We start from the raw sequence: 27,460 nt of genomic DNA on the forward strand, positions 1-27,460 counted from the left end.
TGAACAATCAATGACACATTTGTTTCCCACATACTCCAAATGGTTAAAAATTTGAGCGGCACACATTCTATGATATTCAGATTGACATATGACATCTATACAAACTATGGTGCACAATTATAAAAATTTTTATGTTCAAAATTTAAATTTTAAATAATTGCGTAATTATTTTAGGTTTGAAAAAAAAAATCAATAACTATCACCAGCTTTTGACCGTTGATCTAACAATAGTCAGATATCTTCGAGTTGCTCCGATAGTCCCACATAACTCAGCCCATGATGTCACCTATTCAAGCAATATGTTAATTCAAACATATAATAAATAAACAACATTTACTATATTAACTACGTATTATTATCAAATGAATTTTACCTTGCCACCAATGGAAACGTATAAGGGTCATTCCCTCGAGGACGTAGAAATGGTAGCCGTCATTACGCTCATGACTACAGCAGAAGCAAGTAATCAGCGGTTGACAATTATTCGGTTCCGTTGCCCAACACAACTCCCGGTACAACATGACCAACACGACTAATCCCCAACTTAGCCATCCATATTCTTTAAAGTTAACTAGGTGTAGTAGTCATCTTATGTGTACCAAATTTTGAGATTTATTGGGCATTAGTATGCCCCTGATTAACCCCAAGATGAATGCTCTGACATATTGGTCTTTGATGACGTCGGACACGTCCTTAGGAAGTTCTTTGAAATTATTCTCCAACCATTTCAAATCTATCCGGTCACCTTGAAACTTGTTTGGCACCTCCCCAAAACTACCTCACAAAGGTCCTCTTTACTGGGAACGACCACTGACCCTATAACGACTGGCCCATCCACTGGTAAATCGAGTTGTAAAGCTACATCCTCAAGTGTGATTGTACAATCATTGCATGGAAAATGAAACGTGTGTGTCTCAAGTCTCCATATTTCCACCAACGCACTGATAAGTGTAGGATCCAATTTGCAACCTCCGAGCATACTAGACGCATGTAAGAATCTCATGTCTTGCAGATAACCATGAATTTCAGTGTCTGGGCTCTTTGACGAATTATGTATGAACCCCTCCAAAACACGATCATCCGCCTATTTATATCGATAAAATAAAATATTGTAAAATATTTTTAAAATTAAAAAAATTAAATTTAACTTAATTGAAAATAACAAAATTTAAAATTTATTCTTACTGTTTTTGATTGAGTTGCGGAAATGTGCTAGTCATTGAAACGAATCAGAAAGTTTGCTATTCGTGAAAATTTAATCAAAATGAATATATGAAATAATTAAATAAAACTATAGTATTTTTAAACAAGTGTATTCAAAATTTTTGAACAAAACATGATAAAATTGAGAGAGTTGAGAGAATTGAAAGTTTAGGGGGGAATAGAAAGACTTGGATTTGAGTAAAAAAATAAAAAATGACATGGTATTTATAGAAAAAAAATATAATTGGCCTTTTTAAAAATTTTACCTCTGATAACGTTCAAAAACCTATTGGAAAAAACGACCATTAGAGTAAAATGAGTCCAGTTGAATAGACTTTTTATTTAGTTGGTAGGAAAATACTACAACTGAGCACACTTTCACACTTTTTTTTCAAAATCAATCTATATTATTAAATTAAAAAAAAACCAAAAAGAACAATTAAAAATTAAAATAAACATATACCTCTAAATTTGCCCGAGAATGAAATTAAATAAAAATAATAAAAATGTCCATAACCTCTTAGCATTATGTCATTACAAGAGTTTTGGTTCCCCGCCCTAATTATCAAAAGTAAATAAAAAGAAAAGAAAAGAAATCATTGTTAAATCCAGAAGTTTCTTGGGAGCGAGCTGGGTGCCATTGTTTTTGATGGTTGGTATTTGCTAAAGCTTCAATCCTCCATTCCCTCCTCTCCAATATTTTCAGTGACGCCCAAATTTATTACAAGATGCCGAAGAAGATGGGTGTAAACAGCAAAGCCGAGGCGGCGCGTGCGCGCAAGAGCGCCACTGAAGCCGAACGAAAAGATCGGGAAGCACGGGAGGAATGGTAGTACCGGCGCGAAGTCGAGGGTCCTAAATCTAAGGCCACCAAGAAACGCGAGGAAGAAGCCGAGAAACGAGCTGAAGCCGCAGCTCCAAGGCTGAGGCGCGCCGTCAAGCCGAGATAGGAGGAGAAAGAGATCGAAAAGGTGTTGAAGAAACCGGATAAGAAGGCCAACCGTGTGGCGATTCCGGTGCCGAAGGTGACCGAAGCGGAGCTACAGAAGGAGGAGGAGGAGCAAGCGGAGGAGGCGAAGAAGAGACAGAGTAGGACCGTGGCCGAAGTAGAGTATGAGAGGCTGGTGTCAGTGACAAACACGAATAGGGATGATTCGTTGATTGAAGCAAGGAGTGTCCAGGAGGCGATTGCGCAGATGTCTGTGGCGGACAACCTTCCCCCGGATCGCCATCCTGAGAGGTGGCTTAAAGCTTCCTTCAAGGTTCATTACATTGCTTTGCTCAACTGTAGGTTACTCTCTTCTTTAGATCTAGAAGATAGTATAATTTAGTTCCTTAGTCTTTATCTTACTGCACGGTAATGAGTTATAGTACTGAATTATTTTAATGAATGAATACAGGCATTTGAAGAAGCTGAGCTTCCCAGGCTTAAAGAAGAGAAGCCAGGTCTTACTCACAATCAATACAAGGATATGATATGGAAACTATGGAAGAAATCTCCTGATAATCCTCTAAACCAGGCAAGTCTATATCCAACTTTGAAACAATGTCGGGTCCTATGTTGAAATGATCTATGTGTTAATTTGGTTAGGTTTTGGTCATTACCAATGAATAATTGTCAGTGTTTCTGGTGGCTTAAGTGATTTTTTTTCCATTTGCAGGTTGCTGAGTGAGTGATCTCTGCATAATTTTTCTCAGGCTAGAATGGCAGGCGAGTTTTTTTGTTTATAAACTTATGGGGTTTCTGGCCTTCTATATGAGCAGTGTTAGTTTAAATATCATTTGTTGCCCAATTTTCTATGTACTTGAGGGTCAGAAAAGATTGACTGATGTACATGGAGAGAAATAGTACTTGACATGGATTGTGTAAATTACTGAATAAGTTGCGAACATAAGATAGAAAGCTGGGAACGTTATCCTTTTTCCCCTTGTAGATTAATAAAGATTGTACATGATATGCATGTGTGACAAAAAATTACGTTAGGCTTGCTTCTGAATTATCTACTGATACCCTTGATAACCTAAATTTTCAATCGCTATTGTGTCACTCAAGTGATTGTCATTGCTTGTTTACATCAAAGTCTGCTAGCCCTAGGGAATTGGTGAAAGATAATGGCTTTTGTGGAGGAATGAATTATCAATGCAACACCTCAATGACTGTAAAGGTCAGATGAAGCTTGCCTCCTACTGTATCAATGTGACGGGAGAGCCGGAATTCTTGTCAAATTTTATGGGATAATGCTTTCTGATCCCTAAGTTGAAGGATAAAATTTTACTTATGACTTGGTGCATCGATGAAAAATCAGTACTGCCTGTACAAGTTCTTGTTTTATCTTTCAAGGATGAGCTAACCAAGAAGTTCCTTGCATCCTGAGATTGTGAAATATATTGTTGTGATCATAGAATTCAACCTGATTTTTTAGGTGAGAACATTGCCTCAATCACATTCTTATGAAATGGCTTTAAGCCATTCATCTTTGCATATGATGCAACAAACTCGTATTAAGTACTTACAAAATTTGCTCCTCTTTAGGATATAAATTTAATGGGGACCGATGCTCGGGTGGTATTGCAGCCTTAAGACCACTTAATTAAACATGCATTTTTAGTCTTAACAATTTTTGCCCGACTGCCTTGTCCTTAAGAGACTTGCTTCGTTTCACATGAATTATGAAATCCTGTAATGTATATCCAAATACCTCTCGACGGTTTACGTTATAGATATGGTGCTTGGTAGGGTGTTTCAATCTCACATTAGTCAGGAAAGTAAGGTTTTTTGGGCAAACAAGCATGACTACCCAATAGGTTGTTTTTGTGGGGAGAGATATATGATCTTGCAACACTTGCTGGAGATTTTGTGCTATTTGTCCTTCGTTTTAAGCATGGATGTTTTAGCCCTCAAGCAGTATGCATCAACATTGTTTCTCTTCCTGCTTATAAGTTTCATTGATATGTATATATATATATCTGATAAAAAACAATTACAAGAATACTCGAGTATACAATAAAAATTCACCCCCCTTATTCTGTATAAGCAGATAAATTGCTCTCAGCTATTAAGGTAGGAGAATTTTATAGATTATACTAAAATTATAGGCACATTCTCAATTTTAAGCCTCTGCTAGTTGAGAAAAGTTTATAGGAGTTGCGAATCTTGAATCACCAATGAAGAGGATAGAAGCTACCAATCTGCAAGCATCTTGTGTGGGGTGGAACATGTCCCAGAACAAGTATTTATGGCGATTTGAGCAAAGGCTTGCTAAGGGAGTGCAAGGAAGTGTACCGTTTCCACAACAAGCATTTTTGACATCTGTAAAACCTGAGGTTTAAAAGAAAAGATGAAAATTGAAGATTTACAACATTTGGTTTGGGGAATGGAAATAGGATAATGCAGAAATGTTACTTGTGAGTGAAAAAAAAGGCTTACTGGAATTTTGAGGGTTATCAATAATGGGTTTTGTGATGTTAAATGCATTTCCAAGAGAATACTTAATGTCCTTGTTTTCGTAGCTGAGGTTGCGCATTAGGGTGTCCATTGTTGAAAAAAAAGCTTCGGCTTGGTCGTTTAACTCCTTCAAACATTCACCGTTGGCCGAAACCCTTTGTGATGGGCAACACCCGACTGGTGGAACACTTATTACGCCAAACTTCCTTGCCCCGAAACTAATTAGGTTCTGCATATTACCTTATCTTCAGTTTAATTGAACTGAGATTATCCTGACAACTTGTATCAAGCATGGCTTATGCCCTCTTAATGATGGTGATGATGATTAAAAGAAGCAAAAAAATGAATCGGGTGTTTAGCTTATTGGATTCATGCAGTTGATTGCATTCAATACGTTTGGGATTCGAATCCCAGTAACTGCAACCCCTTCTCCCTATTCTTAAAAGAAGAAAGATGAACTTCTCACCCTCAAGTGCTTTTCGTACACGACTGCTAAATTGGGTATGAACTGTTCTTTAGGTATCGGGTTCTTCGAATAGTGATTCCCCACAATGTCATTGCTACCAACGCTGATGAAGATAAGAGATTTTGCGAGGAAGTTTTGTGCTTCGGATGTACCTTTGCTTGCCACTAGATCATTGTAGACCATAGAGAATTGGTATACCTGCTCCCCCATTGGGACAACATTCGCTTTCTGGGTCTATGAAATCAACCGTGTTATTGTTAATTGAGAACAATGATCATCTAGCAAGCATGGACTAGATGTGTCTCATTTGCTATCGAGAAACTAACAAAGCCTTACCGATGTTTGTCCGGTAATGTCGAGAAGGCCAGATCCAGCTGACGCGAAGTTTACACCCCTAAATTTACGTTTCTTAATAGCAAGTGTCCCGTTTAGAGACAGGAAGCTCACTGGACTTCTCTTGAAACCAAAGTATTTAGCTGACAAGGAAACCAAAAAATCAGCAAAATTTGAGGAATACTACACACACATATGCATATAGTATAATCCTAACCAAGAAAATCAGCAGTATTGAGGCCATTGCTGAATCTTCCAGTTGCTCTTTGGAAAGGAAAATCAACCCCGTTGTGCGGGAAATTAGCCGTTATATTACTATCAGGCAAGTAATTATTGGTCCCAACATCAACTGTAGAATCTCCTAGTATGAAGATGGCCGGAACCTCCGCATTTGCTGATTGAAGAACACCTATGATCAATGACAAGGCTACAAAGGCCAACCCTTTTGCCATGAAAATCCAGGGAAGAAATTTTCCTATGTTTCTGTACTATAAGATTCATTTTACGGACTATTTATCTGTAAAGAAGTCATAAGCAAAACTATTGGAATTACCGGTGAGGTGATGCAAGCTACAAGAGAAATTTATTGTCCTATATGCTATTAGCTGGAATATAATAATTCCAATGCTTGTTAACCGTTCCTTTTTTTACAGTTCTTACATTCTCTTCTATGCTCTGAATGGCTTTATCTGAGGTATGATAAAAACAAGGAATCATATTTCATTGACCTAACTGGCTATTTTTCGTGTATCACATATTCTTTATAGTTTCCTGATTGTGTTGCAATGATATTTTGTCTCCCACCCAACTCCCAAACTCGTCTTTAAACACCCAATAATAACATGTTTCATTCACCCTTCATATATCATATATATTATTACAAAGTTGAAAAAATTAATATTTTACATCATACATGTTTTAAGTTAAAAATATTATGTAATAGTATAGATATATTATACAGTCATATTATATTTTTAAAAGTAAAATAATTTTAAACAAGTTAGGTGTTTTGTTATTCTGATGTTTTAATTTTTATTTTATTATATGGTTATATTATTTTTAAATTTAAAAACATAATTTCAATTGCATTAGTTAAAAATATCTTTTAATATTTTTTTCCTTAAAATCACATATTAGATTAAATGAATGTTATAGTATAAATACTTTTTAAAAAATTTAATGTCATTTTTAAAATATTATTATTTTTAAAAATGCTTAGAAAGGTTTTTAAAATTAGCATGTTTTAAAACTAGAATACTTGGAATTATTGTATAGAAAAATATTTTAAATTAATAAACACTATTAACTTGTGGATCGCACAGGTAAAAAATCTAATCATATAATATAATAAAGTACAAAAGTATAATATTGTGATGAGTGGTATATCTCTATTTTTTTTTCTATTTAATTTTATAATTTTAGTTATCCATTAAATTTATTTTTAGGAGATTGATAAAAAAAAAAACTCTAAGGTAAAATTAAACTATTAGTAAAATATTTCCTTTTCAATATTTTAAATGAAAGATAAAACATTTTAATTGAATTATCTATTAAAAATTATTTATTCTTTTAAAGTTTTAAATACTCATTATATTTTATATTATATTTTCATACTTTAAAATAGTTATTAAAATATTATATAAAAATATTTATTACAATAAAATTATAAACCTACCCTTTTGTTATTTTTAAATATTAACTTTTAAATTAAGATAGAATTTATTTAGTTTATCTATTTATTTTAGTAATGTTATTTATCCTCTATCTCCATATATAGTTGTAGAATAAAAACTGTACTTTTGTCTGTTTGTTTTAAAATGATTTTTTTTTGTTTATGTAAACTTAATAAATATTTCAATATTTATGATTTTAAAGTCAAACCAAAATTAAGTTTTACTAAAAAATATATATTTAAAAAGCTTATTGATATCAGATATAAATATAGTTTTTATTATTTTAATGAATAGTAAGTTTTAGTAAAGGCACAACTCTTATATATTTGTTTTTTAAGTTCACATTGTTTTCATTTATATATATTATGTTAAGAATTGTTATCAATATATATGTGCAAAACATATTTTTTTCATTATTTTGATTAATTTTTAATTTTAATTATTTTCGTCAGCATCTTTGATGTTTTGTTCAAAATAACAAATACCCAGTCTTAAAGTATTTTATAATTTCTCAACATAGATTTTTTTTTCATTTATATTTTATCTAAATTAAATTTAATAAATTATTTTAAAATTTATTAAGATAGTAGTTTAGGATAATATATCTTAATTTATTTTTTCCTTTTTATTTCTTAACAATTTTAAATAAAACATATGTTTCATTTTTGTAAATTTGAAATTATAAAATTATAATAAGGTAATGATGTGCATATATTTGTTTATTTTAAATTTATTATTCTTTAATTTTTATGTTAAATAAATTTTAAACTTGAATTATTATTATTATTATTATTATTATTATATATATATTGAAAAACTCATTTGCATTTACCATTGAAGAGGTAAAATTTGAAAATTGTAAACATGAGATTAGTGATTTATTTTACGACAATGAAAGTAAATTTTGTTAATAGATAAACTTTTATTAATTTAGACATGAATCTAATGAGTTTTTAATAATTTGATTTTAAAATTAAAAAACTATCTTTTTAATATGTGGTGTAAAAGTTTTTAAAATATTGTAAACTAAAAATATTTTTAAAAATACAAATTTAATATAATATTATCAAAAATTACGTATATGAAAAACATATTAAAGATTTTTAAAATGGTTATTGTAGCATCATATGTTTTATATAAACAATTTTATTTATATTTTTAGACTTTATGTTGAATCTTTTATAGTATTAAACCATATAAAAAAATACTATCCCTACTGTCATCTTTTTGCTGAGACAAAAATTAATTAATATTTATCAATTGAGTCTTAACTTAATTGATATGAACATTGTTACTACTGTACGAGGATATGAGTTTGAGTGTCTTTGAAGCACATTATTCTCCTATTTATGAGTTAGGAAGAAATTATGAGTAATTATACACATTATATAAAAACAACAAATATAATCAATAAACTATTAAAAAAACAACATTTATTAACTTATTTCATGAGAAAATTGTCTTGTCAATTGCTGGCTCTAATTTAAATGCTTGACAACTACTTTGAACAAATAATTTTTTAATTCAATAATATCAATTTCATGTCATTTATTTTTGCAACCATTCCACCCTATTTGTAAATTTCAACAATTTTCTCCACTTGTTAACATTTTGAAACATATAAAAAAAATTATATTTTATATTTTATTCTGGACCATCATAAGTCATTAAAAATAAATCATATCGTTGATTAATAGATCATATTAAAATATCGGTAATTAAATCACACTAATTATATGAGATATGAATGGGGAGAATAATTTGATACTTAAATAAGTCTTTCAACTCTTTTTGAAAAATACTTATTTTTAAAATGTAATTACAATTTAAAAGAGAAACACGTTCAAAAATAATAATAGAAGATATTAATAACAAGAGATGTAACTATTGTCGAATAATTAAAATTTGTTACGCTTACTTTGTAACGTCCAACACACCTTTAATAAGTAACAAAACTTATAATGCCATAAAAGAATAACAATTTTATGCTTATTTATATTTGAATAAAATGGAAATAAAAAAATAAAAATTTATATCATAGGCTTTCTCAAATTATACAAACACTTTTTCACTAAAATCGAAATTTTATGTTTTTTCTTGATATATAGTCAAGTTAGAAATTAGAGAGAAATTACGTTGTTTGAACCCTAATAATGACAAAGAATCATTTGGAGGTGCGGCCGTCTAGAGTCCAAGACTGAAAGAGGTCCAAAATATTATTTTTTAGTTTTTAAAAGGTCCAATTTTTTTTTTTACTTTTAAAAGTAAATAAAAAAATTTATCAATTTTTAAGGTGCACAAAAAAAGAGTTTTTAGCTTTTAAAAGCCCAAAATTTTTTTACTAACTTTTAAAGGACCTAAAAAAAAATTCTCCCAACTTTTAAGAAATCTAAAACTCCATTTTATTGTTTTGCCTAGGGCAAAAAATTGTCAAGGACAAACATGAACTAGATTTGAGTCTGGTTGTAAGAACCATGTGTGAATGAGTTAATTTGTTAAACTGATAATTCAAGGGTTAATATTTGATGCGTCTATATTGTATTTATTTTTATTTCACAAGTAATTTAAAAAAAATTATCATGTACCTTTTTATTTTTTAACATTTTAATATATATTTGTCAACCTCTTAACTTTACTTGTGGAATTTAAAACTATCGAAAATTATTTTATTATTTAATTCATATAGTTGTAACTTGTAAGTTATAAAAAAGAAATACAATTTATTGAGAAAGAAAGAGGCGATGGATTTATTTATTAGCATGATATTTGACTTGCAATCAATTCAAAGGAATTAACAAATATGAAAGCTCACTGTCATCATTCTGTCAAAACCGCCCACACAGCCCGCCATTGTGAAACCATTTTTCATTATTTTCTCCGCGTACAAAATTTCCATTGTCGAAGATCCTATCTCCACCCTTCATTAAAATGGGTCCAAAGTCGTAACACCAACATCAGCCGTTGATCAACCCCCCAAGCTTGGAGTTGTTAGGTCCAAAGTCCACAGTAAAGCAATTAGCCCACATGCAGATGCCGTGTGTAGCGTCAGAAATCACGGGCAATACACCCACCTCCGCTCAGCTCAGCTCATGCTTCAAAGCCGCCTTTCCCCCACGCGGTTCCCCTATCTATCCTTCCTCATGTCAAGGGCATTTTCATCGACTTATTTGACATGTACCTACGTGTCCATTTCTCAATGGACAGTTTTATGAAATGAAAGACCAACAATTTGGAAGATTTTGTAGGCTCAATCGCCCCCACTAATCACACTATAAAAACATGATAACACTTTGTCCAACCAACACTCAAATTTTCTTTCATCTTCTTCTCTTTTCTTTTTTAGGGGGGCGTTGGATTTTTATTATTTCATTCATTAATTTGTTCATTTTTGCTTTTAAACAAAAGGGGTTGCCATTTTTTTGCTCTTCTTTCATGGCATTGGCAATGCACATTAAATAAGTCACGTATCAGTTACTAAAAGCCACATTGAAGTCTCCTGTTCTGTAAAGGTTGTAACCTTTTTGTTGTTGTTGTAAATTGCCAAAGCCTTTTTTTCTACACACCTTCTATATCTTCACACATTGTACTTAAAAATCATATCCAATTTCATCACGAAATGGTGCTTAAAGGATCAAGCTTATGGCAAAGATTTGCCGTCGTTTTAGTTCTTTCTGTCTTTGCTCTTGTTCAGTCTGAGGATCCTTACAGATTCTTCAACTGGAATGTTACTTACGGTGACATTTACCCACTTGGTGTTCGCCAGCAGGTTTGTAAATTATTATAGCATGTAGCATAATATGTGCGTTATATAAATTATTTCCGGGTTTAGCTGATCTTCATCGTTTGTGTTGTCTTTTTTACAGGGAATTCTTATTAATGGGCAATTTCCAGGGCCTGATCTCTATTCTGTTACTAATGACAATCTCATCATCAATGTTTACAACAACTTGGATGAACCTTTTCTTTTATCATGGTGAGCAATTCCCATGACACTAGCTAATGTGCTTTTTCTTTCTTTCTTTCTGAAATCGAGTTTATAATCGAATCGGAAACTGGAGATCTAACTGGTGAAATATAATGAACAAACCAGTAAAAAACTCAAATGGGGATATACTTAAAATTGTCTTGAATATCCACATCATTCCAGCTTTTGACGGTGATATTGCCTATTTTATATCATCGTATTAAGTATGAACAAAATCTTTAACACCTGTAATTTGGGAGCTAGTTGCTGATAATATATTATCATTGTTTCATTAAATTTGTGAAAGTGACAATGATCATTTAGACCAAACATTTTGACTTTAGTTTGCTTTTCCGACATGAAAACTCATTGGTTGGCTACTCTTACACGAGGACATAAATTATGAACCAATGTTAGCCTATAATCTACTTGTTTATAGAAATTTTGTATGTATGCTGATTTGGGTTATAAAATAGGAATGGGATGCAGCAAAGGAGAAACTCGTACGAGGATGGAGTGTACGGCACAACATGCCCAATCCCACCGGGCAAGAACTTCACTTACATTTTACAAGCGAAAGACCAAATCGGTACCTTTTACTACTTTCCATCCCTTGCTTTCCACAAGGCTGCTGGTGGATTTGGAGGCATCAGGATCCTCAGTAGGCCCAGAATCCCGGTCCCTTTCCCCGACCCTGCCAGCGATTTCACTGTTCTTATCGGAGACTGGTTCAAGACTGACCATAAGGTAAAATAAACAACTTATACCCATCTAATAAAACAATTTTATAGTGCAACATTGACAAATACTAGAGTTCGAGTGTCACCAGCAATTTCATTTATTGGTCGTTATATAGTCTTTAACATTCATTTTTTTTTTCAGAAACTGCAAGCCAAGCTGGATAGGGGTCATAAACTTCCCTTCCCTGATGGTATTCTAATCAATGGTCATGGTCCTAATGGTGCATTCTTCACAGTTGAACAAGGTACACACTGGGGGTTAAATTGAACCATTTCTTGTGTAAATTTGAACTCATTTTTACGGATGATAACAATTGGTATTATTTTTGTGTGTACCTCTACAGGCAAAACTTACAGGTTTAGGATCTCAAATGTGGGGCTTCAAAATTCACTAAATTTCAGAATTCAGGGTCATAAAATGAAGCTGGTGGAAGTAGAGGGAACCCACACCGTTCAAACCATGTATGAGTCACTTGATGTCCATGTGGGTCAATCCTATTCTGTGCTTGTTACCATGGATCAATCTGCCCAGGATTTCTACATTGTGGCCTCAACTCGTTTCACTGACAAGATCCTTTCAACCACTGCCACTCTTCATTACAGTAACTCCAACAAGGCAGTTTCAGGCCCTATTCCCGGTGGACCAACCGACCAAATCGACTGGTCTCTTAACCAGGCTCGATCCATCAGGTAAAAATCTTGCTCCAATTGTTATTCTTCATGTTTGTAAACCCATTTTTGTGCCATTCATAATATTTCATTTTGGTGCATGTCAGGACAAACCTGACAGCAAGTGGACCAAGGCCAAATCCACAGGGATCATATCACTACGGTCTTATTAACATAACCAGAACAATCAAACTAGTGAGCTCAGCTGATCAAGTCAAAGGGAAACAAAGATACGCAGTTAACAGTGTTTCTTTCATTCCAGCTGATACACCTTTGAAACTAGCTGACTACTTCAAAATTGGAGGAGTTTTCCGAGTTGGAAGCATCTCGGATAAGCCAACCGGTCAAAACATGTACCTAGATACATCAGTCATGGGTTCTGATTTCCGTGCCTTTGTGGAAATTGTGTTTGAGAACCATGAAAGCATTGTCCAGAGCTGGCACATTGATGGATATGCCTTTTGGGTTGTTGGGTAAGAAACCAACTCAAAATATTCTTCTCTTATGCACAATCCAAATATATATATATATATATATTGGCTAAACTTACACTTCATTTCCATGGCAGCATGGATGGAGGATTGTGGACACCGGACAGTCGTAAAGAGTACAATTTAAGAGATGCAGTTTCACGATCCACCACACAGGTTAGTAACTTCCGCCATTTATTTCCACTGAGCTTTTAACAAGAGATGGGAAACTACAACAATGGCTGGTGTTTGCAGGTATATCCAAGATCATGGACTGCTATTTACATGGCACTTGATAATGTTGGAATGTGGAATGTGAGGACTCAATTTTGGGCTCGGCAATATCTGGGACAGCAGTTTTACTTGCGAGTTTATTCACCTGTGAATTCACCGAGGGATGAATATCCTATTCCAAAGAATGCCCTGCTCTGTGGCAGAGCTCAAGGGAAAAGCACAAGACCTCTCTGAAACATTTGCACCTGAAACTGTTCTTAATTATTTAACACCGTTACAAAAGTATAAAATGACCAAAGCTTTAAGCTCTCTTATTCTTTTTTTTTCTTCAGAATTTGTATTTGGTTTGTAACCATAGAATTGTCAATAAATGTATCACATTAAGCATTCTTTTGTTGTGTAAAAGATTATATTATAAAGTTCAATCTCTGTTATAAATAAATCCTGTAAACCTTACTCTATTTGAAGGCATTCGTTCTGAAGACAATCCCTTAACTTGCTAAGTGCGTGGAGTTCATACTTTTTAGCTGCTGAGCTGTGTGTTGTTGGTTGCGAGAAGGAATTGCTCTCAACTTTCAACCCATTAAAAGCCACCGAAGCTTTTATTTTAATTAACTTCAAACACTTAGTATTAATGAATTTTTTATTTAATATTAATGAATTATGGCAAGCAAAAGAGGTTGCATCACGTTATTTTCACCACTCAATTATTTATAAAAAAAAATTATAAAATATATTTATAATTTATTTTTTTATACTATACTTGAAATAACTCTCCCTCAACACTTAAAGCATGTGGATAAAGAAACTTTCAACATCCTCAAACTTATATCTTTTTACACTAACAACAATTTGAGATATATAATAACTTTTAGCAAGGGTATAATTAAGTTGAGCCAATTTGTAACTTTTTATGCGATTCACCATTTAACAATTTGACCATTATATTTTATGTTCCATTTATTTAAATCATGTATGTTTTGAGTAAAATAAAAATGTCTAAGTATTTCTTTTATATAATCGATACAATCGATATTTTATTGACGTGGTTTAAATACAATGATTTTATGTCTCCAAAGTCTTACTCAAGATATATTTTTATTCAATCACAAAAACAAATTAACAATACACTTCTTTCTCTATCCACTAAGGCTCATAACTCTTCTACCAAGCAAAATCATTTAGCTCCAATAGAGAACAATCGGTTTCTCAACACACAATGGTAACAAATCAAGAACACTCAAAACTAACCAAAACAGCATTCAATACAAGAAAATAACGCTGGAGTGCTCACGATTTTGAAAGTAATTCAACTTTATAAGTTGAAGTCGCATGTCTATTTATAGTTTGAATTATTAACAAGATAAACCTTTAAAATATCTTATAATTATCTCTAAATTAATTCTTTAATCACCAAAAAGATAATGATAAGAGTTAAACACTTATCTAATAACCTCAAGCATATTAAGGAATCGGTTGAAGGTCTTTACACCCAAGCTGAACCATATTACTTGTTTTGTCAAATATAGTAGACTGAAAACAACAAGCTACAACCTTTCTAAGGCCCATTTTAGTGGTCCATGCAGAATATTAAATTCGTTTTAATAGGACATGAAACGAGCCCCAACAAATATGATAAGAATATCAAAATCATTTTTTTGAAAATTTATTTGCACAAGTACAATTACATTTACAAATTCAACGATCAAATTGCTGATAGATTAATTGTCTAAAGGATTATGAAAGTGTGCGAAACTCATTTGAATACATAAAATTTTAAAATTAATTATTGATGATTAATATATTTTATTTTTAGAATTTAAACGTATATAACATATTTTTAATGTCTGTATTAGTATTATAGATTTAACTTTTATGTAATATAAATAATATGGTACTTAATTAAAAACAAATCAAATATTGAGTATTGAAGTATTGGAGGTTAGAGGCTAAGGATTTAAAAAATATTAATTAAATATAATTTGAATTTGCAAGCATAAATTACTATTACATTTAGCCAAAATTGACTACTTACCTTGATTAACTAAGCTTTTGTCCATAATTTTGAACCGCATGAGGTAAAGGAGCAGTTACAAACTTTTGAAAAAGAGAGTCACACTTTGTTCACCTATTCAATTAAGGACCTTTTCTTTACATATTCTACAATTTTGCTCTGACGATTGTAAGGGTGTGAATCCCTTCTCCATTCTTCCATAATAACTCACTCATACTAAATACTACATACTATCTTCAGTTCATGTATCCAAAGTTTTAGTCAGTTATAAGCGTTGAATTAATAATATTTAAAATTAGACAATATATGAGAGCAAACTAAGTGACGAAACAGATTTTATCATCTTCTTTTAAAAATTTGTCCTTCTTCACACTAAAAGAGAAGCAACCAAAGCTGAAAAGAATTTTGAATCTTGTATTTAGGCAATGTCCAAGTTTGCATTGGCTCTATAAAATAGAGAAGAAAGAAATCAATAGTAATAACAATCTCCATTTCATGTTCTAAATTATTAAAGGGACTAAAAGAGGATTTGTAACTACAACTATTCATCCAAATCTCAAGGTTTGAGAGGATTTGAACAAAAATATTAAGTTCGAAAAATGAACTTGACCAAAAAAAATAGGCTTGTTAAAAATATGAGTCGGGTTCAAATTTGAACCTTCAAGGCCCGAGCCCGACCCGGAATAATATTTTATATTATGTAATTTATAACACATAAAAATTAAATCTATTATATACTACTATAATGTAAACATTAAAAAATGTTAAAGATGACTATATATAAAACTTTAATAAATAAATAATTTATTAAATTAAAAATAATATAAATATATATATTTAAAAAAAAAAATATGGACAGATTTAAATCGATTTACAAATATGGATGGACTTAGACAAAATGTTAAGCCCATATTTTAGGTTGAGCTAAGCTTAAGTAAACATAAAGAATGCTAATGTTATATATAAGCCTGACCCGAACTTAATCCAACCTGAACATATACATCTTTATTTGTAACTTAATAAGACTTCATAATGAAGAATGATACCAATCTGATTCAAGTTTATCTTGTTTTCCTTATTTTTCTTTATTTGCTATGAAATGAAACTACTTCAATTAATACCTACTTTGGACTTACCAATAAATCCTTCTTTCTGTTTTTATATTTTATGGATTTGGAAATGTAATTAATGAATTAAAACCATGCTCCTTATTTGCCCTTCATCCACTTCCATGAGATTTCATAGTCAAGGATGATACTAGTATGGTTGAAGTTAGTTTTGGAGAAAAAACCACTAGAGAGAGTAATTTTTAATTAAAATCGACTAAATTGACCTTATCGATTTAGTCTATTTTTATTTGAGCGATTTTTTCGATTATAGGTTCAATCTTATTGATTACTTTAGTCATTGTTGATTTTTAAATTTTCAAACTGATTCAATAGAAAATATTGATTTAATTTAATTTTTAAATGATTTAAAATATGTGTACAATTTATAATATATAAAATAAATATATATTATTCAAACCAATAATTAAAGTCAATTAACCAACTGACCTAAAATCAATTCAGTTATTTTGAATTTTGAACTTTAATTCAGTCAAATCAATTTATGTATATTATAGTCAATTAAATCGATTTAATAAAAATTGATCAAAAACCGAATACTCCCTCTAAAAAGTACAATTATCTTGCAATACTTTTATATTTTAAAAAATTTAACTGAATCGAAATTGACTATCAATGGTAACCGAATGAATCAACTAAATTCAACATATATGAAGTAGACAATTAGTTTAGTTCATCAATATTTAAACAATTTTTTTAAAAATTACTTCTTACCATATTTTCTTAAAGTTACTTTTATTATTTTTCATTATTATAAATAAATTTTTGTCCAATAGTAAGAGCATTATATTGTAAATATGGAAGCTTGAATTGATCCGAAGCAGTCTTACTCCACTCTCCCAAATATTAAAAGAAAGTAATTATATTATAAAAATTAAAATATTTATAAATTAAATAAAATATAAAATTCAATACTGAACTGAAACCGAACTTAATTTAACCAAAGCGAATCAGAATAGTTGGAATCGAGGTAAAAGTACCACAAAACCCCTTGTACTATACCTTAAATTGCATTTTAGCCTCTAAAAAAAGGGCAAATTAGCCCTTATTTGTTAGACGAGTGAGAAAAATAGTCTCATCCATTAAAATTTGGTGTTAATATAAGGCATAATAACAAATTTAACCCTCAACCTTTACACATTTATTAAATTTGACCTTTAATAAAAAAAATTTAGAATTTTTTGAAACTAGTAAGGCTAAAGGGTCAAAAGGCCTTAGTAACAATTTTTTTTAAAAATCAATTAAATCCTTTTAATATATTTAAAATTTATAAAAATCATAAAATTATAAAAAAATTTATAAAAAGATTTATAAAAATTTAAAATTATAATCTTTTATTAAAAAAAATAACAATGACCAAATAAAAGAGTAGGGTCAAATTTTTTAAAATCATATAACCATTAGATTTTAATAGGTCGATATTGTTATTTTATAATAAGACAAAATTTTTATAATTTTTGTTTATAATTTTTATGATTTTTAAAATAATTTTAAATTTGAAAAGGGCTTAGTTGTATTTTTAAAAAATATTAGGACTTTTTTATCCTTTAGCTTTATTAGTTTAATTTTGTTAATTTATTTCTAATAAAAGAGTATGAGTTAAATTGAATAAATATGTAAAAATTGAGGGCTAAATTTGTCATCATATCTCATATATTAACACCAAAATTTAACAAAGGAAATTTTTGCTCACTTATCTAATCTAAAGGGGTTAATTATTCATTTTTAAGTAAAAGACTAAATATTTCCTTTTTAGAGGACAAATTCTCACATTTAAATTATGGTAATAATATAATATTTCACGCCTGATTCAAAGCACAACAAAATTTGGCACTACCAACTCAAATTTTATAATTTACATTTTCTTATTGCTTGCTCTATTTTATAAATTTAATATTTGTTAATATTTTATTTTATTTTTAACATTTATATTCATTACTTGATCAATATACAGCTAGCATATTTAAAAATCTGAAGTTGGAAAAATTCTACATTATTATTTTCTGTAATTTGCTTATTGGTCAATACTCAATATATATAAATTTATTTCTTAAGAAAAGGCAGAATTTGACTTTAAAAGGTCAATGAAATAGAAATAGACAATTTTTTTAATAGGAGGCAAACTTCATGTTATGGTTTAATAATAAATGGTGTTGATTGTCCATGTATGATTTTTGAGCTCGAATTACAATTACGCTAATTATGTTGATTATTTGAGCTGTAATTAAAGAAACAAACTAATGTTTATTGGTAAATTGAATTCCAGACCTATTCACTATTGTATTCGTGTTTCAGTAAAGTGGAGGATTGATGTAATCAATTACAAGCAGTTACTTTTTAAAATATAAATTAGCTAGACAGTCCATACCCTAGAGGAAGATAAGTAACGGTCCTTCTGATTTGATTAGTGAGTGAAATGATGATTAAATAATGGCCGCTGATTTATGTTCACGTGGGCCAGGCCCCCACAGTAAGCCCAGCCTGCCATTATTTTATCTCTCCCATTTTTATTCCAAGAAGAAGAACACAGACATGGGAACCATCAGACAAAAATGGAACAATTTCCGTGTCTCGTGATACTCTAAAACCTTAGAAACTCCAAAAAGCTAAAGACCCTCCCTTTGACACAATAAACAACGCACCTTCCCCTTCTTCTTCTTCATCTTCTAACATTCCTTGTCTGTCACTTGAAAAAAACCATAGCTTTGTTGTTGTTGTTTTTTTTTTTTTTTTTAAATCTAAGAACAAAAAAAATGCATGCAAAAACGGATTCAGAAGGGACGAGTATCGATGCGTCATGGCCGCCAAGGTCGCCTCGAAGGCCTGTATACTATGTTCAGAGCCCTTCTAACCATGACGTTGAGAAGATGTCGTATGGGTCAAGCCCCACGGCTTCACCAACCCACCATTATTACCATTGTTCCCCCATTCACCATTCCAGAGAGTCATCTACGTCTAGGTTCTCGGCTTCTCTTAAGAATCCCAGGAGTCTTTCTGCTTGGAAGCATGTGCAGCTTGGCCGTGGCGATGATGACGACGACGACGATGATGATGAAATGGAAGGTCGTGATGGGAGTAAGGCTAATAAAATCAGGCTTTATCTTTGCCTTGTTTTCTTGTTTTTCGTGCTGTTCACTGTCTTCTCTTTGATCTTGTGGGGTGCTAGCAGGAGTTACAAGCCTAAAATCCTCGTTAAGGTTAGATTTCTACTTTGCAAAATTGATTCTTTTTTTGAGTTGACTCAGTTGTCACCCGATTGTTCTTTTATTTGACTGAGTAAACGCGGTGATTATATGTGTTTTTACTTTAAATGTGTAAAGCAATATCTTTTTAGCAAAACATCAGTTGGCACTCGGCACTTATAGCATTGAAAGTTCCTAGGAAAAGTTAAAAAGGAATTAACTTTCCATTGGTTGATGAAATTATAAACCCGCACTACATGAGTCAACTCAGTGACTCAGTTAACGAGTTTTCTCATGGAAATAGGGGCATGTACAGATATCTAGGGAGGCTTAGGAATATGGAATGGAACGCCAATGTAATAGCTTTATCCCGTAAATTGAGCCATGTTTTGCTATAAACTTTTAATTAATTTAATCAAATCACCACCAATAAAACATTCTCTAATCTGTGTGTGTTGGTTTGTGGGCAGCACATAGTGTTTGAGAACTTCCATTATCAGGCAGGAAACGATCAATCAGGGTTGCCAACAGATATGTTTTCGCTAAATTCAACGGTCAAGATCTCATACAGAAATCCAGCTACATTCTTTGCCGTCCATGTCACTTCTACCCCTTGGGAGCTTCACTATTTCCAGCTCAAAATTGCCTCTGGACAGGTAAATAGAAAAGGACCCATTTTTCTTCTAATCCTTCCTTATTTGTTATGATTTCAATCAATAGTTAAAAATGATAGCTTAGCTGTGGTTAGACCATTGGGAAAGGGGGCAGTTTTGGGTCAAAAAGACTTTTTTGGGTTTGCAGTTGGCAACCTAGAGAAGTGGGAAACTCCAGCAGAGGGCTTTGAATGCTATTATATGTCTTTATTCGAGTGCCTTAAAAAGGCTGCAAAGACTGAACCTAACATAATCTCTATGGGTCCCCACATAGAAACCAAAATGTTATTCGTTTGTTCAAGTTTAGTTGTGAACATGGCCTCTGGCTTTGAGTGTGCCTTTGAAACAGGACACAAATATCTTTGCTCTGCTTAGCTGGCTTTCAGACATTGGAACAAAACATAGTTCACAATTCACCCTGGAATGTTCCATAGTTTTTAAACTGGGGCCTTAATGTTTATCACCTGTCAGGCTTCATTCAAATAATGGCTGGCTTTTGGTTTCGGCTACTGAATTGGGCTTTTATCCTACCAGTTTTGGTTTTGGTCATCATCCCCAACCATTGTATCGACAAAGAGATATGACAATATGTGCTTGCTGATTCATTAACATAATATTGTGAAAATGGTTTGATGTTTGTCATTAATGTATGATACAGATGAAGAAATTTACTCAATCAAGAAAGAGTCAGCGGAAAGTGGTGACGATTGTGAAAGGGTCTCAAGTTCCGCTATATGGTGGGATACCAGTTCTTGTAGCCTCTAGGGAGCACCTGAACACCATAGCAGTACCTCTTAACTTGACATTTGTGATGAGGTCAAGGGCCTACATTCTGGGCAAACTGGTAAAGACAAAGTTTTATGGACGAATCCAATGTTCTGTCACCCTGAGAGGAAACAAGCTTGGGAAGGCCCTTAATTTGACAGATTCGTGTATTTATCAGTGACTGCTCCTCTCCTTTCTTACATGACCAAGCTGAGTTATCATATTTTTTGCTTTTTGAAATTCTTCATTTACCAAGAATTTTAGGAGCTTCAATTTGAGGTAGATGGTCAAACTCTGAATATATGGACGTTGTCTGAGGATTTTTTTTGTTAAATTTGTTCACCTGTTTCTCCTTTTTTGCTGGTTTATTGCTGTTCATTTAATGTACGTTGTATCTAGCAAAGGTTTTCTTGCGTATATGGTGGATAAACTTTAGTTATTTTTACCTAAATCTTTGTCTGCTACTTTGATCTTTCTACATATTGCAATGTGAGATTTCTAACTAAATTAAAGGATATTAAGCGTGATGGAATTGACAATCTTTCCCACATGCAACTCTAAATTTTTAGGAACACTTTTTAGAGTTTAAAAACACAATGCAATGCAAATAAGGATAAAAATATTTTATAAATAATTTTTTTAAAAAGTAAAACAAATAATGAATTGGAATATCCAAACTAATATTCACGAAGAATCTAGATATCTATTATCAAGTCCACATTTATTATCTACAAAAGTAAAGTAGGTTCAGATAGATAATAAATATCTAAAGGTCGATATTCATATCCTTTCCGAATATGTTGTGGATGGTAATATTATAATATTTGAATTTGAATGTTATCCAAACCAGTAAAAAAAAGTCGGATATCGACAAATATTAGAATCTAACACTATTAAAATTATCATTAATTTAATTAAATCATTTTAGATGGATAAACATTCTCCTGTCAAAATGTATATTCAATCAACCATTATGATTTTTTTGAATAGTTAAATCAAGGCAACAAATTCGGAACATCTGGCCAGGGCTTGTTGATGAAAGAAATCCAAATGAGATACGGTTATGCATATGTCAATGATACAACAAATTCTACTAGTGATAATCATCAATGTAAGAAATTGCAAGCTTTTGACTTTTGATAAAATAAAGTAGAAAAAGGTTTATACTGAGCTGTTCCTAATTCATTATCAAGTTTTATTGCTAAGCTTTAATCCCAACCTAGTAAAGACTACGAAGATTGTTTCTGTTCTTCTACCTTTTTCCTAAACGATGTATATATATATATTTATATTTGTGAAAGAATACATAGTGAAAGGAACTCACATAGAAAGAAAAGAATGAACCAGAAACTTTAGCTTGAATATTATTGAACTAGAGGGGGGTATTTATACATATAGAATGAGAGAAATCTAGAGTTTAACCAACAGCATCTAGAGTTTCTGGCTATTTCTCTGGTCGCCTTTTGCTTTCTCACACAAATATTATTACGGGCATGTTAATTAATTTGCCTCTATTTTCATGAACAAGAATCATAATAATAGCACTATGATTATGAGTGTTGGAGTTTGCTAATTTTAGGTGAGAAATGGTAATATCTATAATGATTGAGATTTGGACCGTCTTTCCCATACATTCAAAGTGTAATTCCCTTGAGGCATTTCACCTATCACTGGCCACAAAATTCAGGCACCCCTGGTACACGCGTCTCCCGGCTTAAACCAAAGACTTAAAGAAAAAGCCATTTTGCAAAAGAAAAGAAAAAGTGGATATGAGAAAAATAAGTGATGAACACTTGCCTTTGGCATGGTGGGAATAGTGGTTAATGTGTCAGTGTGACTTTTTTTGAAGCAGCGTGGATATGGAGATTTTTGGGTTAGTCAAAGTGGGCGTTCTGGACCTATACATGTTTTTCATGTTCAATAATGGCGATTACGTGTACCTATTTTGACCTTACTGAATGTATAGTGTATGAAGCTCAGCAACTAAATTGCTTCCAGGAGAAGAATTGGGGGCGCCTTATTCTTCTCTCTCCTTCAAATTTATTTCTAGCTTGGTCCTTGGGATTCGTCTTGTCCACCCTCCTGATTTTGGTCCGTATCGCACTGTCTTCATCACTTACTGGTGTGGTCGAAAGTGTAGGAAACTAAAAAATCAGACAAATATTTTTGCTTTTGTGTTTTTGAAAATGAAATACATTAAGAACAAAATTGGTTGAAGTTATTTTCAAAATTAAAATTTTTGAAAATATATATTTTTAATTTTGATGGATTGCCATTGGTACCAAATCATCGTAAAAATTTTTTAATTATTTTTGCAAAATTAAAATTTTGAAAATATATATTTTAATTTTGATGGATTGCCATTGGTTCAAATCATCGTAAAAAAAACCTATTTTTCAATATTTTTAAATATCAAATCACAAGGTTGAATCATATAAATGTAAAATTTATTTTAGTTCTGAAAAAGATTTAATTTCTAAAAAAAATAAAAAATTCTATTTAGAAACCAAACGAATCTTTCTTTCTCATAATTATTTTGATTTCATGATTATTTTCAATTAATTCTTGGAATATATTGTTTTTAGCTTACGAACACATTGAATTATGTTAGTTTATGATTATTTTCAATTAATTCTTGGAATATATTGTTTTTTAGCTTACGAACACATTGAATTATGTTAGTTTAAAAAAGGAAAGAAATTTCAACTATCTTTTAGGATTGCCACTGCATTAAAGGAACATGAGGGCTACAAATTTATGTTAATGAAACGAAAGTAAATCCGATTTACAAACTAGTTAATTTCTTAGATTTCAATTATCATGCACACAAACAATGATTAATTGGCCAAAAAGAATTAGATTAGGCCTGATTTAAAGTTTATAAATATCCACATGACTTGTATATCTATCATTAAGGCCTGAAGAAGTTGGCATTCAGGCCTTTGTCATCTAATTTCCATACAGCAGCAACTACTAGCAAAAGGCTGAGTACAATGCCAATAGAACCCACTCCCAAGTTGAGACTCCACATTGCACCCTTTGGTCGTGGTTTTCTGATTGAAATCCACATGAAACATGGATATACAAACGTCAAAGGCACAGCTGCCATTCCTCCAATTAAAGGTGCCAATTTTCCCAAGAAGGGAAAAGCCACTGCTATGAAGAACGTGACCCCTCCGAAGAAAAGGCGTATACCGGCACGAACCCACCCTGGGCATCGCCTTTTTTTACTGCTGGCGTAAATAAACTCTAAGTTGTCGAAAGCAGGCATGGCATAGATTTGGTATGAGGTTATGCAACTTATAGTTAACCATATGTAGATCAGGCCTATTACATACTTTGAAGTGTCTTGTCCATGAAATTTTGTAAATGCAGTTAGAATCCCTTCTTCAGGTATCTGGAAGAAATGGAATTACTGTCAATAATGTTAACCAATGAAGTATATTATTAAATCGCAATGTTGCCTACCTTGTTTCCATAAGCCCAAAATCCAACAATTGCAAGTGGAAATAAACACATTGCTATTATCACGTACGATACCATTACTCCTCTCCACATAGATTTCCGTGATGGGTGCTTTGAATCTGATGGCAATGTCCCCTTCACTCAACAATTAAATATAATTAGTTTCCACATGTGATGAACTGAAGTAAAAGAGTTCATAGCGGTTAAGATTATTCACCTGAATCTCAAGAATAAGATTGTGACCTCTGAATGCAAGCATAATGATGCCAATGGCATTCAAGACGTTACCAAATCCAGTCATACCAGTTCTGTCAGCAACTGTTATGCCGTAAGAGACATTATTTGGCCTGCCTTTGCTGATGGATAGAACCCATATCATAGTACAGTACCCAATGGAAGTTATGGCACCGGTTAGAGAAACTCGGGCTATTGAATTTAAATTGGGGAATAATTGAGCAATGATAAGGACTATGCAAGTAAATATGAGGAACCACTGTGTACCACTCAGGGACATGGATCTACACATGGTTCCTTCTTCACATATGATGTTGAAAAGTTGTTCCATGGAACTTCCTGCTGTGATAATAAGCATAACACAAGAGCCTCCTGATAGATACATTACTGGGAAGATTGCCAGCAACTTCCCAAGCTTTGGGCCTGCAATGGGATCAAATTAGGAAAGTTTTTAGTCCATTTGGGGAGCACAATCAAGATTGGTGAAAGTTGAAGGACCTTTGACTTGGGAAGTGGGGGAGGTATTATTTTAATGAACTACTAACCAAAGGCAAGAATTGACATGCGGACGAATCTGCTGCAACGGATTCCAGGAACAGGTTCATGAAGATTTACTAGAAGCCATGTGGTGTAGAGTTGCCACATGAATGCTATGGACAAACATATGATCCCCCATGCCCTACACAAATTCAAAATTGTATGAAAAAATTTAAGCAATAGCACATGAAAAACAAAGAAAAAGAAAACCTTAGCTTCCAAGTTTTTTTTCCAACTTTTTTTTTGGGGGGGTTCAAAATGGAAGACAAAAGAAGAAAAAATGGGCCATACCAACAATGGTTGTTGGAAATAAAGCTGGAATTATCTGAAGTCTAGGTTCAAACAGAACGACAATTTTCTTTCTTTCAACAATTCTTTTGGGTCTTTGGAGATTAAGTTATTGTATTAATTAGTATTTAGAACATGGAAAAGAGACTCTTTCTTCTTTAGATGGTCCCCCCTAAAGACCCCACACTGAAACTTGGAAATTTTGGAAACAGGTCAGCTTTGTGATCAACAAATATTGCCATATTTGAGTTGAGCAAAACAAGACAGACTATGACCATGTTTTTTGTTGGATTGTTTGAGAGTGGTGATTTGAAGAGAGTGGGATAAAAAGTAATAACAAAATGAGTTGCAAAAACTCACCATCCAAGACTTGCAAAAGCAACAGGGAGGAAAAGGACCTGAAACCCAATCCCTGAACAAAGCAGATGTAAAATAGAAGAGAAAGTGCTGCAATTTCTGGACTCGGTTAGAGGCAGCCAAGATTCAAGATCACTAAGGTTGACCACACCCTGTGGTGGCGGAGAAACTCCAGCCGCAGCTCCAGACGTGTCCTTAATGGTGATAATTTGGAAAGGAACGGGCCTAGGGGGTAGATAAAGTGGAAGCACATGCTTCGAATTGTCTTCAATGGGTACTACTACTTCTCCCATAATCCAAAAACTCCTTCCAATCTCAAAGCTAAGAATAATAGAAATGTTGGGGGGTTGAGTTTAATAATATAAGGAACCAAGAGTATGGGACATGTGAAACCTAACGCACTGCCCACCAGACCGGGAAATCAACAACAAGACCTAAGATTTCTGCTGTTTCATTTCAACAATGAATTTCACGACAGTTTGTCTCACCAACGAGGGTGTGGCCAACTTTTAAAGGGATAATCAATAATGGCATACGTCATATCTATTACATCATCAATCCTCTCATTTTTTTTCTAAAATAATAGTCGTATAGATTTATTGGGCTAATTATTAATCTGAAATTTTATTTAACCACCCAAAAATAGGCCATTTCAGCATCACACTTTTCTATTTATGCATAAAATATGCAATAACTTTGATAAAAGATAAAAAGTAGTTGACGGCTACGGTGTTTATAACTTTCTTTCTTTTTCTTTATCAATCGATTTAATTATAAATTTTATAAAAAATTAATCCTTTAATTTGTCAAAATTTTATTCTCTTATCTTATGATAATGGAGATATTAATTAATTAAAATATTAAATTACTGATTTAGAAATCAATATTTCGTCATAAATTTATTGGTGGTAAAGTGAAATAATAAAAGTTTAAATTTTATTTCATCATAAATTTAGATCGATATAGCCAAGATCAATGCACATTAATAGATTTCACTAGTGGCCAATACAAAAGATTTATTTCTTTAGATCCCAAAATGATTTTTTCTACATAAAAATAAATTTATTTAATATACTAATTTAATTTATAATTCAATTTTGACCCTTAATTTTTTTCATCTTCACCTTTTATTAAGTGTAGCAATTTTACATGTAGGATATATATATATATATATATATATATATATTATGTGTAGCATCTTTTATACAATTGGTTAGTATTATATATATACATATTTAAAAGAGTAGTAATAAGTCTAAAATGATGCATGGAAATAAATCAGTTCGTTAAATATCGATATTAGTAGAAAAATGGTACATCTATTGATACGATATTAACTATCTTTGTCTACCATCAACAGAATTAATTTCTTTAATTTTCATAAAATACGATTATTATACTATGAAAAATCATTAAGTTGTCAACTCATGAAGTGTTTTTATATGTTCGGGTAAAAAAATGAGTCCAATATATCCCAAGAAATATTGCTGGTTGTTGAGTGGGGTCGATTCTTTTGGGAGAAGTCTCCTTGAAAAGACTAGTTATACCTTGATTGGTGGTTTGATATATATCGCGCGCAACTTCATCGGTTAAATATCTACAAGTCCTTTAGGTACGTACTCTCTCCACCAACTAAGGCGT

The 27,460-nt window shown here is 32.1% G+C and overlaps 4 protein-coding genes and 1 pseudogene across 4 annotated transcripts; 3 read left to right on the forward strand and 2 right to left on the reverse strand.

The window, feature by feature from the left end:
- The first annotated feature begins 1,674 nt into the window (after positions 1–1,674).
- Positions 1,675–3,203, forward strand: LOC108460926 (uncharacterized; annotated as a pseudogene).
- Positions 3,204–4,313: 1,110 nt separating this feature from the next.
- LOC108466148 (GDSL esterase/lipase At5g55050-like) lies at positions 4,314–5,899 on the reverse strand. The gene is made up of 5 exons (XM_017766506.1): positions 5,665–5,899; positions 5,451–5,590; positions 5,115–5,348; positions 4,631–4,877; positions 4,314–4,522 (listed from the first exon to the last, which is right to left on the reverse strand). The coding sequence occupies exons 1-5, from the start codon at positions 5,897–5,899 to the stop codon at positions 4,314–4,316; spliced, it is 1,065 nt and encodes a 354-aa protein (XP_017621995.1).
- Positions 5,900–10,393: 4,494 nt separating this feature from the next.
- On the forward strand, positions 10,394–13,639 carry LOC108460915 (L-ascorbate oxidase homolog). Its single transcript, XM_017760623.2, has 8 exons — positions 10,394–10,886; positions 10,984–11,093; positions 11,561–11,831; positions 11,967–12,069; positions 12,169–12,514; positions 12,601–12,966; positions 13,062–13,140; positions 13,219–13,639. The coding sequence occupies exons 1-8, from the start codon at positions 10,737–10,739 to the stop codon at positions 13,429–13,431; spliced, it is 1,638 nt and encodes a 545-aa protein (XP_017616112.1). The 5' UTR covers positions 10,394–10,736; the 3' UTR covers positions 13,432–13,639.
- Positions 13,640–18,708: 5,069 nt separating this feature from the next.
- On the forward strand, positions 18,709–21,389 carry LOC108462674 (uncharacterized). Its single transcript, XM_017762596.2, has 3 exons — positions 18,709–19,535; positions 19,991–20,176; positions 20,832–21,389. The coding sequence occupies exons 1-3, from the start codon at positions 19,092–19,094 to the stop codon at positions 21,117–21,119; spliced, it is 918 nt and encodes a 305-aa protein (XP_017618085.1). The 5' UTR covers positions 18,709–19,091; the 3' UTR covers positions 21,120–21,389.
- A 2,249-nt stretch (positions 21,390–23,638) lies between these two features.
- LOC108466721 (lysine histidine transporter-like 7) lies at positions 23,639–26,308 on the reverse strand. Its single transcript, XM_017767092.2, has 5 exons — positions 25,823–26,308; positions 25,183–25,316; positions 24,621–25,060; positions 24,407–24,538; positions 23,639–24,335 (listed from the first exon to the last, which is right to left on the reverse strand). Exons 1-5 carry the CDS (start codon positions 26,110–26,112, stop codon positions 23,850–23,852), a joined length of 1,482 nt encoding a protein of 493 aa, XP_017622581.1. The 5' UTR covers positions 26,113–26,308; the 3' UTR covers positions 23,639–23,849.
- Between the last annotated feature and the right edge of the window lie 1,152 nt (positions 26,309–27,460).

The sequence above is a fragment of the Gossypium arboreum genome, chromosome 2, assembly GCF_025698485.1.
Source record: "Gossypium arboreum isolate Shixiya-1 chromosome 2, ASM2569848v2, whole genome shotgun sequence".
Taxonomy (NCBI): domain Eukaryota; kingdom Viridiplantae; phylum Streptophyta; class Magnoliopsida; order Malvales; family Malvaceae; genus Gossypium; species Gossypium arboreum.